Here is a 15,734-nt window from a genome sequence, read left to right on the forward strand (position 1 = left end):
AGGAGTCTGCCTTGTCCCGTATGGGATGTTTGTCGAGCAATTATAGAATGGAGGCTATTAACTAAATGCAATATTTATGGAAGGCTACTATTGAGCAGGTAGTTTTTATAGACGCCCAGCCTTTATAGACCACCAGTTGGGAAGCTTTATAGAATATCAGAATAGAAGCATAATAGACAATGAAAGGACAGGTTTGAAAATTCCAAAATGAAAGCTTTGTACGCAATCAGAAGAACATTTTTATAGAAAGTTCACGGTGCTCTTGAATCAAATTTAAATGGAAGGTGCTTACACCTGGGAAGTTTTTGCGAATTCTGAAACTACAATGTTCATAGATGAGCAAAATCAAAAAACAAAAAAAAAATCGCCTGAGCGCTTTTTAAATAAATCGCGATTCAAGTTGACATTTTTAGGGGTTGTTTAGGTTTTCACGATTTTGCTTGGAAACCGCAAGTCCTATCAAAATGAGACTGAAGAAAATGTTGTAGCTATCAAAATTCTCTACATGATTGACCTTAATCATATTTTCGTAGGTTTTACAACTTTTGAGATATAGAAGTTGAAATTGGGACAATTAAAATTCAATTCAATTCTGTATCGTCTCCTTATGAAACAATGTCATAACTGCAATTTCCCAACTTAAACTTATATATCTAAAAAAGGGTACAACCTAGGAAAAGTTACATAAGCCAGTCTTGTAGAGAATTTTCACATTTTTTAGGTCCCATGCCGATAAGACTTGCCGTATTCAAGCAAAATCGCGAAACCCTAACAAAAAAACCTAAAAAATTTAAACTGAGCTTCTTTATCTCAAAAATGGTACAGCCTGAGAACAAATCATAAACGTCAATCCTGTAGAGAATTTTCACAGCTACAACATTTTCTTTAGCTCCATTTCGATTAGACTTGCGGTTTCTAAGCAAAATTGTGAAAACCTAAAAAACACCTAAAAATGTGAATTTTGACCGCGATTTATTTAAAAATCCCTACAGCGATTTTTTCTTGTTTTTGAATTTTTCTCTTCTATGAAGATTGCTGTTTCAGAATTCACAAAAACTTCCCTGTGTAAGCGGTTTTCATTAAAAGTTAGTTAAGGCGCACCCTTCATGACATTGTTTTATAATGGGCGATACAGTCAGTGCATTGTCCCCATTTGAACCTCAATATCTCTAAAATGGTAAAACTTACGAAAATACCGTAAAAGTCAATCTTGTAGAGAATTTTCATAGCTACAATATTTTCTTCAGTCTCATTTTGATAGGACTTGCGGTTTCTAAGCAAAATCGTGAAAACCTAAACAACCCCTAAAAATGTCAACTTGAATCGCGATTTATTTAAAAAGCGCTCCGGCGATTTTTTTGTTTTTTGATTTTTCTCATCTATGAACATTGTAGTTTCAGAATCCGCAAAAACTTCCCAGGTGTAAGCACTTTCCATTTAAATTTGATTCAAGAGCACCGTAAGTTGAAATGACAGTTTTATATACTATAAGTATGGATGTTTTAAAGAAGACCAGAGAGTGTTATGTACGATCAAGCTTTGTAAACAGTGAGTAGAGAGGCTTTTTAAGAAACCTTTTCTTTGTAGAATACCAAATATAAGGCTTTATAAAAGACCACAATGAAAGCTTCATAGACGATCACAAGGAGTCTGAATTGAAGTTTCGGAGGCAGACAGTAGCGAAGCTTGAAAAAACATAATTCAAGCTTTGCAGAATATTAGAAATGAGGCTTTATAGAATACCACAATGAAAGCTTCAAAGACGTTCGAAGGCATGACTTTATAGAAGTCCACAGTGGATGTTTTGTAGCCAAATTGTAGGAAGCCGTTTAGGAAACAAAAATTGAAGCTTTATAGAATACCAGCAGGGTAGCTTTATAGAACACCGCAATGAAAGCTTTATAGACGATCAGAGGCAAGACTTTATAGAATACCAGTATGGAAGTTTTGTAGACAATCGGTAGCGAAATATTTTAGAAAACAAGAATGGAAGCTTTATAGAATGTCAGCAGTGAGGCTGTATAGCGCACCGCAATGAAAGCTTTATAGACGATCAGTAGCAATATTTTATAGAAGACCAGAACGAAAGTTTGTGAACAATCAGAAGCGAAGCTTTTTAAGAAATCAGAATGAATGCTTTGTAGAATACAAGAATGAGGCTTTATAATCGACTACAGTGAAAGCTTCATAGACAATCAGAATTATAGCTTTGTGGAAAGACAGCAGCTACGGTTTTGAACAAAAAGCGCAATGGGATGCTGTATAGAACACCGCAATGAAAACTTTATAGACGATCAGTAGCAAGATTTTATAGAAGACCAGAATGGAAGCTTTGTGAATAGTCAGAAGAGAAGCTTTTAGGAAACCAGAATGTAAGCTTTGTAGAATACCAGATATGAAGCTTTATAAAAGACGACAATGAAAGCTTCATAGACGATCAGAACCCAGCAAACCAAATGTCGGATGTCCGACACGTCTGAACAATTTCGGAAGCAACGTCGTTCAGATTTCGTTCCGATTTCTAAACGATTTTCCGGTGCGGAAATAGTTCAGATTTTGTACCGATTTCGTTCCGATTTCGGAACGAATGTCGGAAAGAAATTTCCTTTCCGAATTTCCCAAGGATTTTCTTCAGATTTCGTTACGAAATCGGATCGAAATCGATACGATGTCGCTCCGACATTTCGTTCCGAAATTATGTCAACCACTTCATACAACTTTCGTTAAGATATCGTTACGATTTCGGATCAGACATCGGACGTATCGTCCGAATTTTGTTCCGATTCCGTTAAGATATCGGTACGATTGGTTTGCTGGGAAGGGATCAGAATTAAAGCTTTGTGGAAAGACAGTAGCGACGCTTAAAAAAACGCACAATTTATAGAAGTCCACAATGAAACCTTCATAGATGATCTGCAGCATGACTTTATAAAAGACCAGAATGATTTTTGTAGAATACCAGATGAACAGAAAGGAAGCTTAATAAGTTCACCAGAAGAAGATCTTTATGAGTGATGAGTTTGAGTCCTAATAAACGACCAGAATGGCGTATCTATAGAGAGCCTAAGCGAACCTTTACAGACGACCAAATGAAAGTCCTTATAAATGACCAAGAGGGTGTCGTTGTGGACAACCAGAAGGTAGGAGAAAGTTGTCTTCAGAGAAACCCTGATGTAAGTCATAAAGACTAAAATAGTGAATTTATCGATGACCAGAAGGCATATCGGCCAGAATGAAGATTTATGTATGACTAATGGGGAAGTTTTGGGTGAGGTAGGGGATGGAAGATACCAAGCAACGGTCCTGACCGGTTTTAACATGGCAAAGCCCAGGATTTATCTTGGTCCCTCTTTCATCTCAAGTGGACACTGACCTCCCCTTGGTGTCACCTGGGGAACTGCCTTTAACACCCGTTAAAGGTAGTGAGCTAACATGTGCCGCGCTTTCTCCCATAAGAACGTTAAAAACTTGGGTTTGGGCGTCGGGTTAGTAACCCTCCCCTAGAAAAAACAGCATACTATGAAAAACGAAAGAAAAGAAAAACAACCCCCTCTAAAGTTGACGAACCCCGCAAAAGTTTTAAGGACCATGATCTGCGAATCTGCACCTGGAATGTTTGCACTCTTTATAGAGAAGGTGCAGTCTTCGCATTGGCAGACGTACTTGAAAAGTACAAGGCCGATATTACTGTCATACAGGAAATACGATGGATTGGGAAAGGCGTCACAACAACACGCACTGTATTATAGCTGCCATGACGTAAAGCATGAGTTTGGTTGCGGATTTGTAGTTAGTTGGAGACTAAAACATCTGGTATCCAGCTTCACTACAGTGAATGAAAGACTTGCTGCAATTCGAATAAAAGCTAAATTCTTCAACATCAGCTTTATTTGCGCTCATACTTCCACTGAAGAAAAGGACGAACAGACCAAAAGATATATTTTACGAGCGCTTAGAAGAAACATATGACAGTTGCCCTGCCCATGACATTAAAATCATTCTAGGCGATCTTAATGCCAAAATTGGAAAGGAGAATATCTTTGGCCCAACAGTCGGGAAATTCAGACTCCACAGTGAGACATCTGACAATGGTATGAGGCTGATAGACTTTGCAGCTGCAAAAAACATGGTAGTTAGCAGTACCAGATTTAATCATCTCGATATTCATAAGGGCACCTGGCTGTCTCCAGATCAGAAAACAAGAAATCAAATTGATCATGTTGTAATAGATGCAAGACATTCATCGAGCGTGTTGGATGTACGATCGTTCCGAGGCGCAAACATTGATTCGGACCACTACCTTGTTGCAGCAAAGGTACGCACCCGCTTAAACGTAGCAAACAAAGTACGAACAGACACAACACGAAAGTTAGACATCGGTAAGCTGCAATCACAACAGATAGCCACAGCATATTCCACTCAACTAGCCCAATTGCTTAATCAAAGCACTCCTCATCCCGATAACATGTCAGCGCAATGGCAAAGCATTGCCCACTCCATGCAAACAGCCGCAAAATTCATACTTGGATACCAGAAGCCTCCACCAAGGAATCCATGGTATGATCAGGAGTGTCGTGCTGCCACCGAAGAGAAAAATGCGGCATATAGGGCTACTTTACAATCCGTAGCAACGCGTAGCGCACGAGAGAGATACAGGGAGAAAAGGAGAGAGGAGAAACGTCTTTTCCGCAGGAAAAAGAGAGAGATGAAAAAGCGGGAGGTTGAAAAAATCGAGATGTACAGGAGCCAGAATGAAGTCCGAAAATTCTACCAAAGAGTCAAGCATCAAACTGATGGCTTTGGTACAGGCACATCCTCCTGTAGAGACCAGCAAGGTAATTTGGTAACTGATACAGATAGTGTACTCACGATATGGAAAGAACATTTTTCAAAACTGTTGGTATCCAATAGCAGCGAAGACGACGAAGATACCACAGTCCCAATCCCAGAAGATGGTATTGAATGTATATCGCCCAGCCAAGATGAGGTAAAGACAGCAATAAATCGGCTGAAGAATAATAAGGCAGCAGGAGCCGATGGCTTACCAACCGAGCTGTTCAAAACCGGAGGCGACACTCTGATAAGGTGTATTCATCAGCTAGTTAGCACCATCTGGCAGGAAGAACGAGTACCCGACGATTGGAACCTGAGTATCCTGTGCCCCGTCCACAAGAAGGGAGATAAGACTGTATGCTCTAACTATAGGGGCATAAGTCTACTCCCTATTGCCTACAAGATCGTGTCAGGGATATTGTGCGAACGACTAAAGCCCATGGTCAACGAGATAATTGGACCATACCAATGCGGCTTTAGACCTGGCAAGTCCACAATTGACCAGATATTTACCCTGCGGCAAATCCTGGAGAAGACCCAAGCGATGCAGATCGACACCTACCACCTTTTTGTCGATTATAAAGCAGCCTTCGACAGCCCGCTGCGTTTAAAGGTATTCCAAGCCATGTCTGGATTTGGTATCCCCGCAAAGCTCATCCGTCTTTGCAAAATGACTTTAACTGACACGAGGTCCTCAGTTAAAATAGGAAAGAACCTCTCCGAAGAGTTTGGTACCAAAAGAGGTTTCAGACAAGGAGACAGCCTTTCGTGTGATCTTTTCAACATCCTGCTAGAAAAGGTTATACGAGAGGCAAACGTCAAAAGAAGTGGCATAATCTACACCAATAGTCACATGTTACTTGCTTATGCTGATCATAGACCGATCAGTAAAAGAAGTAACTGATACCTTTATGAAGGTCGAAGGAGAATCTGCTAAAGTGGGTCTGGCGGTAAACGGTGAGAAGACCAAGTTAATGGTGTCGACGCGGAAAGCGTCCATTGAGCCCGGACCGACTGTGGAAGTTGGTTCCTATAATATTGAGGTAGTAAAAGACTTCGTCTACCTCGGCACCTCCGTAAACACAACAAACGACATCAGTTGTGAAATAAAAAGAAGAATTGTATTGGCCAACAGATGCTACTTTGGTTTAAGTAAGCAGTTTAAAAACAAAGCCACATCTCGTCAAACAAAAATAACGCTCTACAAAACACTGATACTACCCGTGCTGATGTATGGCTCCCAAGCCTGGGTACTTGCGCAAGCAGACATGGCAGTGCTTGGTGTGTTTGAGAGAAAAAATCTTCGAAAGATCTACTGACCAATCTGCGTTGACGGTGAATATCGACGTCGCATGAACCACGAGCTGTATCTGCTGTACAACGACATCAATATTGTTAAACGTATCGAGACGCAGAGATTGCGTTGGCTATGCCATATCATAAGAATGAGCGATGATGACCCCGCTATAAAGGTGTATTAACACGGACCGCTTGGCGGTGCACGCAGAATTGGCAGGCCAAGGAATAGATGGCGCAAACAAGTGGATGATGAGATGAAAAGGCGCGGTATTCCAGAAAGCGAAGCAACAAATAGAGAGAATTGGAGATCTTTTCTTAGTTCGGCCTATAGAACAAATGTTCTGTAATGGGCCAGCTAAGTAAGTAAGTAATGGGGAAGTTTTATGGGCGGCAAATGTGAGCAGAATCGAAGTTTTATAGGCGACCAGAAAGGAGACTTAATAGATGACCAAAAGCAGTATTTATAAAATGACCAAAAGCAGTATTTATAGAGGACCCCAAGAGAGGAGCATTTATAGAAGACCATATGAGAGTCATTATTGACATCAGAAATCAGTTTTTATGGATGGCTAGTAGAGTAACATTTAAGGGGAGCCATCTAGACGACCAGAAGGGAGGCTTTACCGACGACCAGATGGCATTCTGTATAGGCAATCCAAATACATTGTTTTGGAGGACCAGAGGGTAGTTTTTATAGTGGATCAGAAGGTGCTATTTACGGAGGAACTATGACGGCTCTAGGTGTAATAAAAAAATAATGAGCCATCACTCCGGCGAATGAGGATTTTTAATAAAAAAAATTGTATTAAAGACTCTCACAGTTCTAAAGAATATTTTTGAGCACTACGAATGAAGGACTTGCCAAGAAAATTATTAATCGACTGAAATATCTTCGTACTTGGAACAGTTTGCATATATTTTAATTATATTCTAAGAACATATTTTTTATTACTTCTTTTCTTAATTTTTAACACAAAATTGTTTCACTCTGTTTTTGTTTTAATAAATTTCACACTTTTTTGCTGGATTCATTTTACTACCCACCGGGCAATTGAATTCTTTGGAAAATTCGGCAAAATTTGATAGAGGACCAATAACTCGAAACTTATCCGGCACATGGATATCGACTGCCATTATTGTTGAACGTAATTTCGAATAGGAATCCGAACACCACAAATAGGCATAGCTGGTGAAAAACAATTGACGATAATTGAAATCCATGCCGGGAAAAGATTCCACATCCACCATCTCCCTCCTGTTGTTCTCATACCAATTGAGGTAGGCATTATAGGCCAAGCGAACACCACCATTATCGGCAATATTTTCATCTTGATTTGGCATTTCGCCTAAATGTTGATCGTCATAAATGAAATCTTTATATTGATGGATTAAACATTCGGAACGTTTTTTGAATTGTCTGTCAGAATTCACATCCCACCATATATGGTTATTACCCTGGGCATCGAAGGTTCGACCATCACCATCAAAACCATGTATCATTTCATGTGACAGCAAGGCACCCAAGACACCAAAATTGAAGGCATTCGGAAATGAAGCTGACCAGCCATAGGTGGGTTGTAACATAGCCACCGGTACTTTAATGGAATTCTCAACATAAATATAGGCCGGGGTGGTGGATAATTGGTGACCATAATCATTTTGACGTGCCACCTCGCCAATGTTACTGCGATCATAAACTGCTTGGCCAGATATAATTTTTTGTAAATTTCCCAAATAGTCATCTTCGTCGAATTCCAATGGACCCAGAATTTCCGAAAAATTCGTATCTTTAAACGCAACAATATCCAATGTCATTTTTTTCAATTTATCCAAAGCGTATTGGCGAGTCTCTGCCGATAACCAATTCATGTGGGAAGATTGCAGCTGCTTGCCAAAGGCGGCCTTAATGTGAGACCACATATCATGGACCCCCTGTTCCGTCTCCTGGCTATTGAATTTGCGATAGACCATGTTATCGAAATGTTTGTAGAAATATTTCTTCATGTTGGTCAAACATGTGTCCGCCAATTCCTCTGGGGTCTCTGGTATTTCCATAATGAAGGCACTACTCAAACGATAGAAGATGTAATTGGCCAACACCTTTTTCGGAGTGGTTTTTATAACATCCAACATATTTTGCAAATAATCATCATCGGTGTAGATTTTCAAATTTGGCAAGGTACCCACGGCCAGCTTCACAAAACGTTTTACATCAAATTGAGGGGCATAGTTTGCTTGGGCCTCATATAGACTGCGCAAAACATACGTTTCAGCCAAGCTATCACCTGCATGTTGATTAAACATGGCCATGGCCAAGGATCTCTCAAATGTCAAAAACTCCGTTGCCGTTGTTAGAGCAACATCCATATCTTCGATTCCCAGAAATTCACTTAATCGACTGGCATACGCTGAGGGCAATGCCTTCGATAGGGTATCTCCTTTACTGCCCACATACAACTCTCGTGGTAAATCAAAATCCTGTTCCGAAATGTACAAACGATTCACTTTGTTATTGGTAAAATCACCTGAGAATTCCAATTTCACCAAAATTCCCAAGCCATATTTATGAGCAATTTTACCCACAGTCTCCAGCCAATCAAATTCTGCCTCCTGCCACTTATCACCCGCTATTGCTGGCATTTCACCAAATTCGTTGATAATTTCTCTTAGTTTTGTGGCATACTTATCTCCCAATTCCGACAGCTTCAAACAGGAACGATAATAACGTTTCACTTTCTTATCAATTGCCGTGTCTTCTTTAGCATCGGCATTGAGGATTGTTTTGATGTTTGCATCCAATTTTGTTTGTAAAGATTCAAGCAGTCCTGTGCTCGGTTGTTCAATTGTGGCCGGATTATATGTGCCATAGTTGCCACAAACATAATTATAGAAATCGTCACAAGGATCCTCGGTTTTATTCATATATTTCAATAATTCTTCAGCTTTCGACTGACGTTCAGCTGCATTCTTATTCTGTGCCACCGGAGAGGATTGCGCCTGAAATACACAAATTATCAGTATTAAGCCAACGCAGGTAATTCGTAGTAGCATCGCGTTTGATAACTGTGTCTGGCTTGCAAGTAGATTGTCGACTGAATTATAATTGCATTCGATTTCATTAAAATCATCTTCTCAGCCATTGATTAGAACTGCGCTTTAGAACACATTACGAGAGACCTTGTCCGATATTAAAACCGTTATCTGTGAATTTTGTTTGATTTTGATTTATTTGTGTTGATTTTTCCGCTCGAATAAAAACGGCGATAATAAATATTTTTTTTTAATTTTCACAATTGGGCCGTTGATCATATAAATTCATTATTATATACTCAGCATTTATGCTAACGAGGGTATATACACTTTCATACGGGCAAAATGTGCCTCATCGAAATAATGGTTGTAGACCCCACGTATGTTCGGGCGAAATCTATTTCAGACAATTTAGGAGTTGATTTAGCCATGTTCGTCCGTCCGTCTATCTGTCTGGCTGGCTTGTTGCAGCGCACAATAACTTTCAAACTGATCAACCGATTCATAATATTGAGTCCAAACTTAGTTTAGGTTCGGGTTTTATGGGTCCACACCTTTCGGTACCTCTCACACAAAAGATCGAAAATGTTCGGAAAATTTGTGCGCACGATAACTCTTGAAGGGAGTAACCGATTTGGTGCATACTTTGTGCATCGTGAAATTTGCTGCCTCAATTACGACGGTAAAAGACGGTCCAAAAGGTGTAAGAACCCAATAACTAGTGGCTGGAGAGCACGATAACTCTCGAACTGATCAACCGATTTGGTCCAAAATTGGGTCGTCGTCATATTTTGTCCAAACTTAGTTTCGGTTCGGTTCCGTCCCACAACTTCTTAACAAAAATGTCACTAAAATGGTATCTCTTGAACATGGCAACCAATTTGGTCCAAACTTTGGATCTCCTAATATTCTGTCCAAATTTATTCTAAATTCTAAAATGGCCAATATCGGTCCTCTCCTTAGAGTACCTCAGCCACAAAAGTTCAACATTTGTGTGTAAGAGCAGTTTAGGATCTGTTCGAAGATCCTTTGGATCCAAAAAATTCTGAAAAACTCCTAAATACATTCGATGTCTCCGTAGATCAAAGATTCAATTGGCATAGGCTGAGGGTGAGGTATCTCTGTCGATAAAGCCAACTGATACTTTTTTACTTGTTTGTATTAATTTCTCTCTGGAGTTGAGATTGAATGATCGCATATTAATAAAAACCAAACAAAGTTCCCACATAGCTGTGCCACCGGTTTCGCTGTTGTATGGCTTCTCTTGGTGTGTTTTCTTTATCAGAGGATTTCAAATATAAAGTCGCATTTGCAGATATGTACGTCAACAACCAATTCGACCCAAAGGGAATCTTTACAAACAGAAACAAGTAAAAAAGCTTTAAGTTCGGCCGGGCCGAACTTTTCATACCCTCCACCATAAAATATTCTGAACTAAAATTGAATAATTAGTTTTCATTCCTGTCCCCAACTTTAAGTGGGTACGTTAAAATGTCAGATAATGTACATAAAATGTTTCATTCGGTAGGCCCTTTTTTATGGTGCCTATATCGAACTATGTATGTTGACAATTTTTGGTGGGCTAGAAATTGGGAGGCACCGTTATATAGGGGTTTTGATGGGAGCCTTCAATGTCAAATAACTCCTAATTCCGTTAAAAATTGTAGCTAGAATCCTCAAAATACCGAAAATCGGTACATAAAGTGGGAACTTCAAATGTCATTAACAGCTAGTTCGGAGGTATGTGGGCTATACGAAAATATGAACTTAAATGAACAATTTCTGTTGGCTTTTAAATTTCAAATTACAGAAAGTTCGTCCAAAAAATAAAGCTAAGGTACGGAAAATCGGGAGGTTTGTTTTGGGGCTATACCAAAACATGGACCTAAGTTCGGTTAAACATTTTAAGTAAAATCCTCAAAGTACCGAAAATCGAGAAGTATCGTTATATTGGGGCTATGTTAACAATTGTTGATGCAGATGTGTGGTGACCACTACAACCTTCAAATGTCAAATTACAGTTAGTTCGGTTAAAAATTGCCAAATTACTGAAAATTGGGAGGTACCGTTATATGGGAGCTATATCCGAACATGGACCTATGTTGACAATTTTTGATGGAGAGGTGTTGTGACCACTAAGAACTTCAAATACCAAATTACTGCTAGTTCGGTTTAATATTGTAGTTAAAATCATCAAATTACTGAAAATCGGGAGGCACTTTTATATGGGAGCTTTATCAATACATCGCACGGTGCTCTTGAAACAATTTTAAATGGAAGGTGCTTACACCTTGGAAGTCTCTGCGGATTCTGAAACTACAATGATCATAGATGAGAAAAATCAAAAAACAAAAAAAATCGCCGGAGCGCTTTTTAAATAAATCGCGATTTAAATTGAAATTTTTAGGGGTTGTTTAGGTTTTCACAATTTTGCTTAGAAACCGCAAGTCCTATCAAAATGGGACTAATGAAAATGTTGTAGCTATGAAAATTCTCTACAAGATCGACTTTTATGGTATTTTCGTAGTTTTTACCATTTTTGAGATATAGAAGTTCAAATTGGGACAATGCACTGACTGTATCGCCCCCTTATAAAACAATGTCATGAAGGGTGCGCCTTAACTAACTTTTGATGAAAACCGCTTACACAGGGAAAGTTTTTTTGAATTCTGAAACAGCAGTGTTCATAGATGAGAAAAATCCAAAAACAAGAAAAAATCGGTGTAGGGATTTTTAAATAAATCGCGGTCAAAATCCACATTTTTAGGTGTTTTTTAGGTTTTCACGATTTTGGTTGGAAACTGCAAGTCCAATCGAAATGGAGCTAAAGAAAATGTTGTAGCTGTGAAAATTCTCTAGAGGATTGACGTTTATCATTTGTTCCCAGCCTGTACCAGTTTTGAGATAAAGAAGCTCAGTTAAAATTTTTAAGTTTTTTTGTTAGGGTTTCGCGATTTTGCTTGAATACGGTAAGTCTTATCGATATGGGACCTGAAAAAAATCTTAAAGCTGTGAAAATTCTCTACAAGACTGGCTTAAGTAACTTATCCTAAGTTGTAAAATTTTTTTAGATATATAAGTTTAAGTTGGGAATTTGCAGTCATGACATTGTTTTATAAGGGGGCGATACAGAATTTAATTGAATTTGAATTGTCCCAATTTGAACTTCTATATCTCAAAAACGGTAAGACCGACGAGAATACCATAATGGTCAGTCTTATAGAGAATTTTCATAGCTTCAACATTTCCTTTAGTCCCATTTTGATAGGGCTTGCGGTTTCTAAGAAAAATCGTGAAAATCTAAACAACCACTAAAAATGTCAACTTAAATCGCGATTTATTTAAAAAGCGCTCCGGCGATTTTTTTTGTTTTTTGATTTTTCTCATCTATAAACATTGTAGTTTCAGAATCCGCAAAAACTTCCCAGGTGTAAGCACCTTCCATTTAAAATTGTTTCAAGAGCACCGTGATCGACCTTTCTTGACAATTTTTGGTGGAGAGGTGTGGTGACCACTACGAATTTCAAATGTCAAATTTTAAAATTACAGATAATTGGGTTAAAACTTGTAGGTAAAATTCTCAAAATACCGAAAATCCGTTATATGGGGATACCGAAATCCGTTAAACCGAGGTCCCGTTATATGGGGCTATACCAAAACATATACCTACGTTCATAATTATTTCGAATATAAGTTTTTTGGTCACTAAGAACCCTAAATATCAAATTATAGCTAATTCGGTCTAGAAATGTGAATTTAAACGTCAAAATACCTGAAATCGGGCGGTAACGTTATATGGGGGCTATTCCAAAACATGGACCTATGTCCACTAGTTATATAAGTTTATTGACATTTAAGAACCCTAAATGTCAATTTATAGCTAAATCGACCTGAAAATGTAGCTAAAAACGTCAAAATACCGTAAATCGGGGGGCACCGTTATATGGGGGCTATACCAAAACGTGGACCTATGTCCACAACTTTTGTTATATAAGTTTATTGACACTTAAGAACCCTAAATGTCAAATTATAGCTAAATCGGTCTGAAAATGTAGCTTAAAACGTCAAAATACCTTAAATCGGGGGGTACCGTTATATGGGGGCTATACCAAAACGTGGACCGATATAGCCCATCATCGAACTTGACCTGCCTGCAAACAAAAGACGCATTTTCCCAAAATTTCAGCGTCCTATCTCCATTTTTGTGGATGCTAGAGTGATTACCACAGACGGACGGACGGACGGACGTGCACAGATCGACTCAGAATTTTACCCTGATCAAGAATATATATACTTTATAGGGTCGCAGATGAGTATTTCAATGCGTTACAAACGGAAAAACAAACTTAATATACCCTCCATACTATGGTGGAGGGTATAAAAATGGCCTCTCTAATATATGTCCCAAACATATTTTGCAGAAAACATATTTTTGTTTGCAAGCAGTTCCAAACATAACATATGTTTGGGTCCTGCAAACAAATATATGTTTGGGTGCAAACAAATTGTATGTTTGGGTGCAAAAAAATACAAACCCAAAAGACACAAAAAAACAAACACATGCACCAGTGGGCGCTTTCTGAGAGCAAGGGAGCGTAAATGTCAATGTGAAACACATTGAAATGTATGCTCACTTGCTCTCAGCAAGCTCTCACTGGCTATTTCTAACATATATTATATATACACATATATATATATATATATATATATATATATATATATATATATATATATATATATATATATATATGATATATACACATTTATAAATGGTGGTGTTTTTTATTGAAGGGCATAGAAAAAAGGCAAAACAACAAAGACACATAGGTACATAAAAAATTCCAAAGAAATACATAACACACTTTAATTAAAAGAAAAAACTGAATGAAATAACTTATAAAAAGTCGCACTTTTGAAAAGAAAAAAATATATAGAAACATCGTTGAACGCTTCTCCTTACTTGTGAAATAAAACACATTTTCTTCAAAGTTAAAATCATCAGCGGAAAAACGGCATCTGGAATCAAATGTAATAAATAGGTACATCCATATTTCAAATATACATATGTATGTACCCAGCAAACCAATCGTACCGATATCGTAACGAAATCGGAACAAATTTCGGACGTTACGTCCGATATCTGATCCGAAATCGTAACGATATCTTAACGAAAGTTGTATGAAGTGGTTGACATAATTTCGGAACGAAATGTCGGAGCGAAATCGGATCGATTTCGGTCAGAATTCGCAACGAAATCGGAAGAAAATCCTTGGGAAATTCGGAATTCGAATTTCTTCCTCCGAATTTTCGTACAGATTTCTGAACGATTTCGGAATAATGTCGTATGAAAATCGGAGGTACCTTCCGAACTTTCGTAAAGATTTCTGAACACTTTTGGAATAATTTCGTATGATTATCGAAGGAAAAAATTTTTCTCTGATGCCTCTTTTTTATTGATAAATTTTCTTTGTTATGTTTTTTATTGGAAGATTATAATTTCAAAGATATCTAATGATTTTCACTGTTTTTATCATTTTGTAGTTATAGTAGAACAATGTAAACTTTGTGTACGAATATGTTGAGTCTATCAGCACTAGTTTCAATTATTATATGTTGCATTTATATTTAAAATATTTAAAAAATGTATATGCGAATTTTATAACAAAGCATTTTGTTTTTCGACAACAAACTAAAATGTTGCTTGTTAGATATATACAAAAGGTGGTTGTTGTGCGAAGGGAAATTTTTTTCCGACATATCGATCCGAATTCGTAACGAAATCGGAAGAAAAACATTAGCAAATTCGAAGGGAAATTTATTCCGACATTTTCTCCGAAATCGTAACGAAATCTGAACAAATTCCCCTATGAAAAATCGTATAGAAATCGATACGAAATCTGAACGATTTTGCTTCCGAAATTGTTTCGATATGTCGGACATCCGACATTTGGTTTGCTGGGTATGTATATGAAAAATTTATAAAATGTATTGGACATTTAATTTACTAAAAAGCACAATTTCTTTAAGAAAAGACAAAACACTGATTTATTCACTCACTAGGGATAGGTAAGTCGACTTTCGGTTAATCGATTAATCGACTTTTTGTAGTCAAAAATCTAAAAATCGTAGTCGACTTTTGTCTGGAGGGAAAATCGCATAATCGATTGCCTTGTGATCGATTTTCGAGTTTGCCCATAGATTGTGGACTTGGCGGTTTTACACTTTTGGCGGTTTTACATTTTCAGAAGAAAACTCAAAAATCGAAGAATAGTCGATTATAATCGATTTTCTGCGGTTATGAAAAAGTCGAAACTCGAGTTTTAAAACAACTGAAATAATCGCAAGACCGAAAAATCGCATTATTAGTTTTAGACCAAAATCGAAAAGTCGAAAAATCGATTATTGCTTTCCATTACATATCCCTATCACTCACTTTACTGTCTTTACTCAACGGTGTTCTCTAGAACACTGATGAAAAAAGACCAACATAATTAATACCATTTTTGTTTCTTTTCCTCTTCGCTTGCTACGTTGGTTAACAACAACAAAGCATGAAACACACGTGTTTTACG

General features: G+C 37.8%; 2 protein-coding genes across 5 annotated transcripts in view; one reads left to right on the top strand and one right to left on the bottom strand.

Annotated features, from left to right (window-relative positions):
* The window catches only part of kay (transcription factor kayak), a 350,765-nt gene that overhangs the window by 138,594 nt on the left and 196,437 nt on the right, over window positions 1-15,734 (top strand). The gene's annotated exons all lie outside the window — the stretch shown is intronic.
* LOC141389379 (endothelin-converting enzyme homolog) lies at window positions 7,020-9,220 on the bottom strand. The gene has a single exon (XM_073960809.1). The coding sequence runs from the start codon at window positions 9,181-9,183 to the stop codon at window positions 7,132-7,134; it is 2,052 nt and encodes a 683-aa protein (XP_073816910.1). The 5' UTR covers window positions 9,184-9,220; the 3' UTR covers window positions 7,020-7,131.

This window comes from Musca autumnalis, unplaced genomic scaffold (assembly GCF_047663935.1).
Source record: "Musca autumnalis isolate F117 unplaced genomic scaffold, ASM4766393v1 scaffold_1, whole genome shotgun sequence".
Classification (NCBI taxonomy): domain Eukaryota; kingdom Metazoa; phylum Arthropoda; class Insecta; order Diptera; family Muscidae; genus Musca; species Musca autumnalis.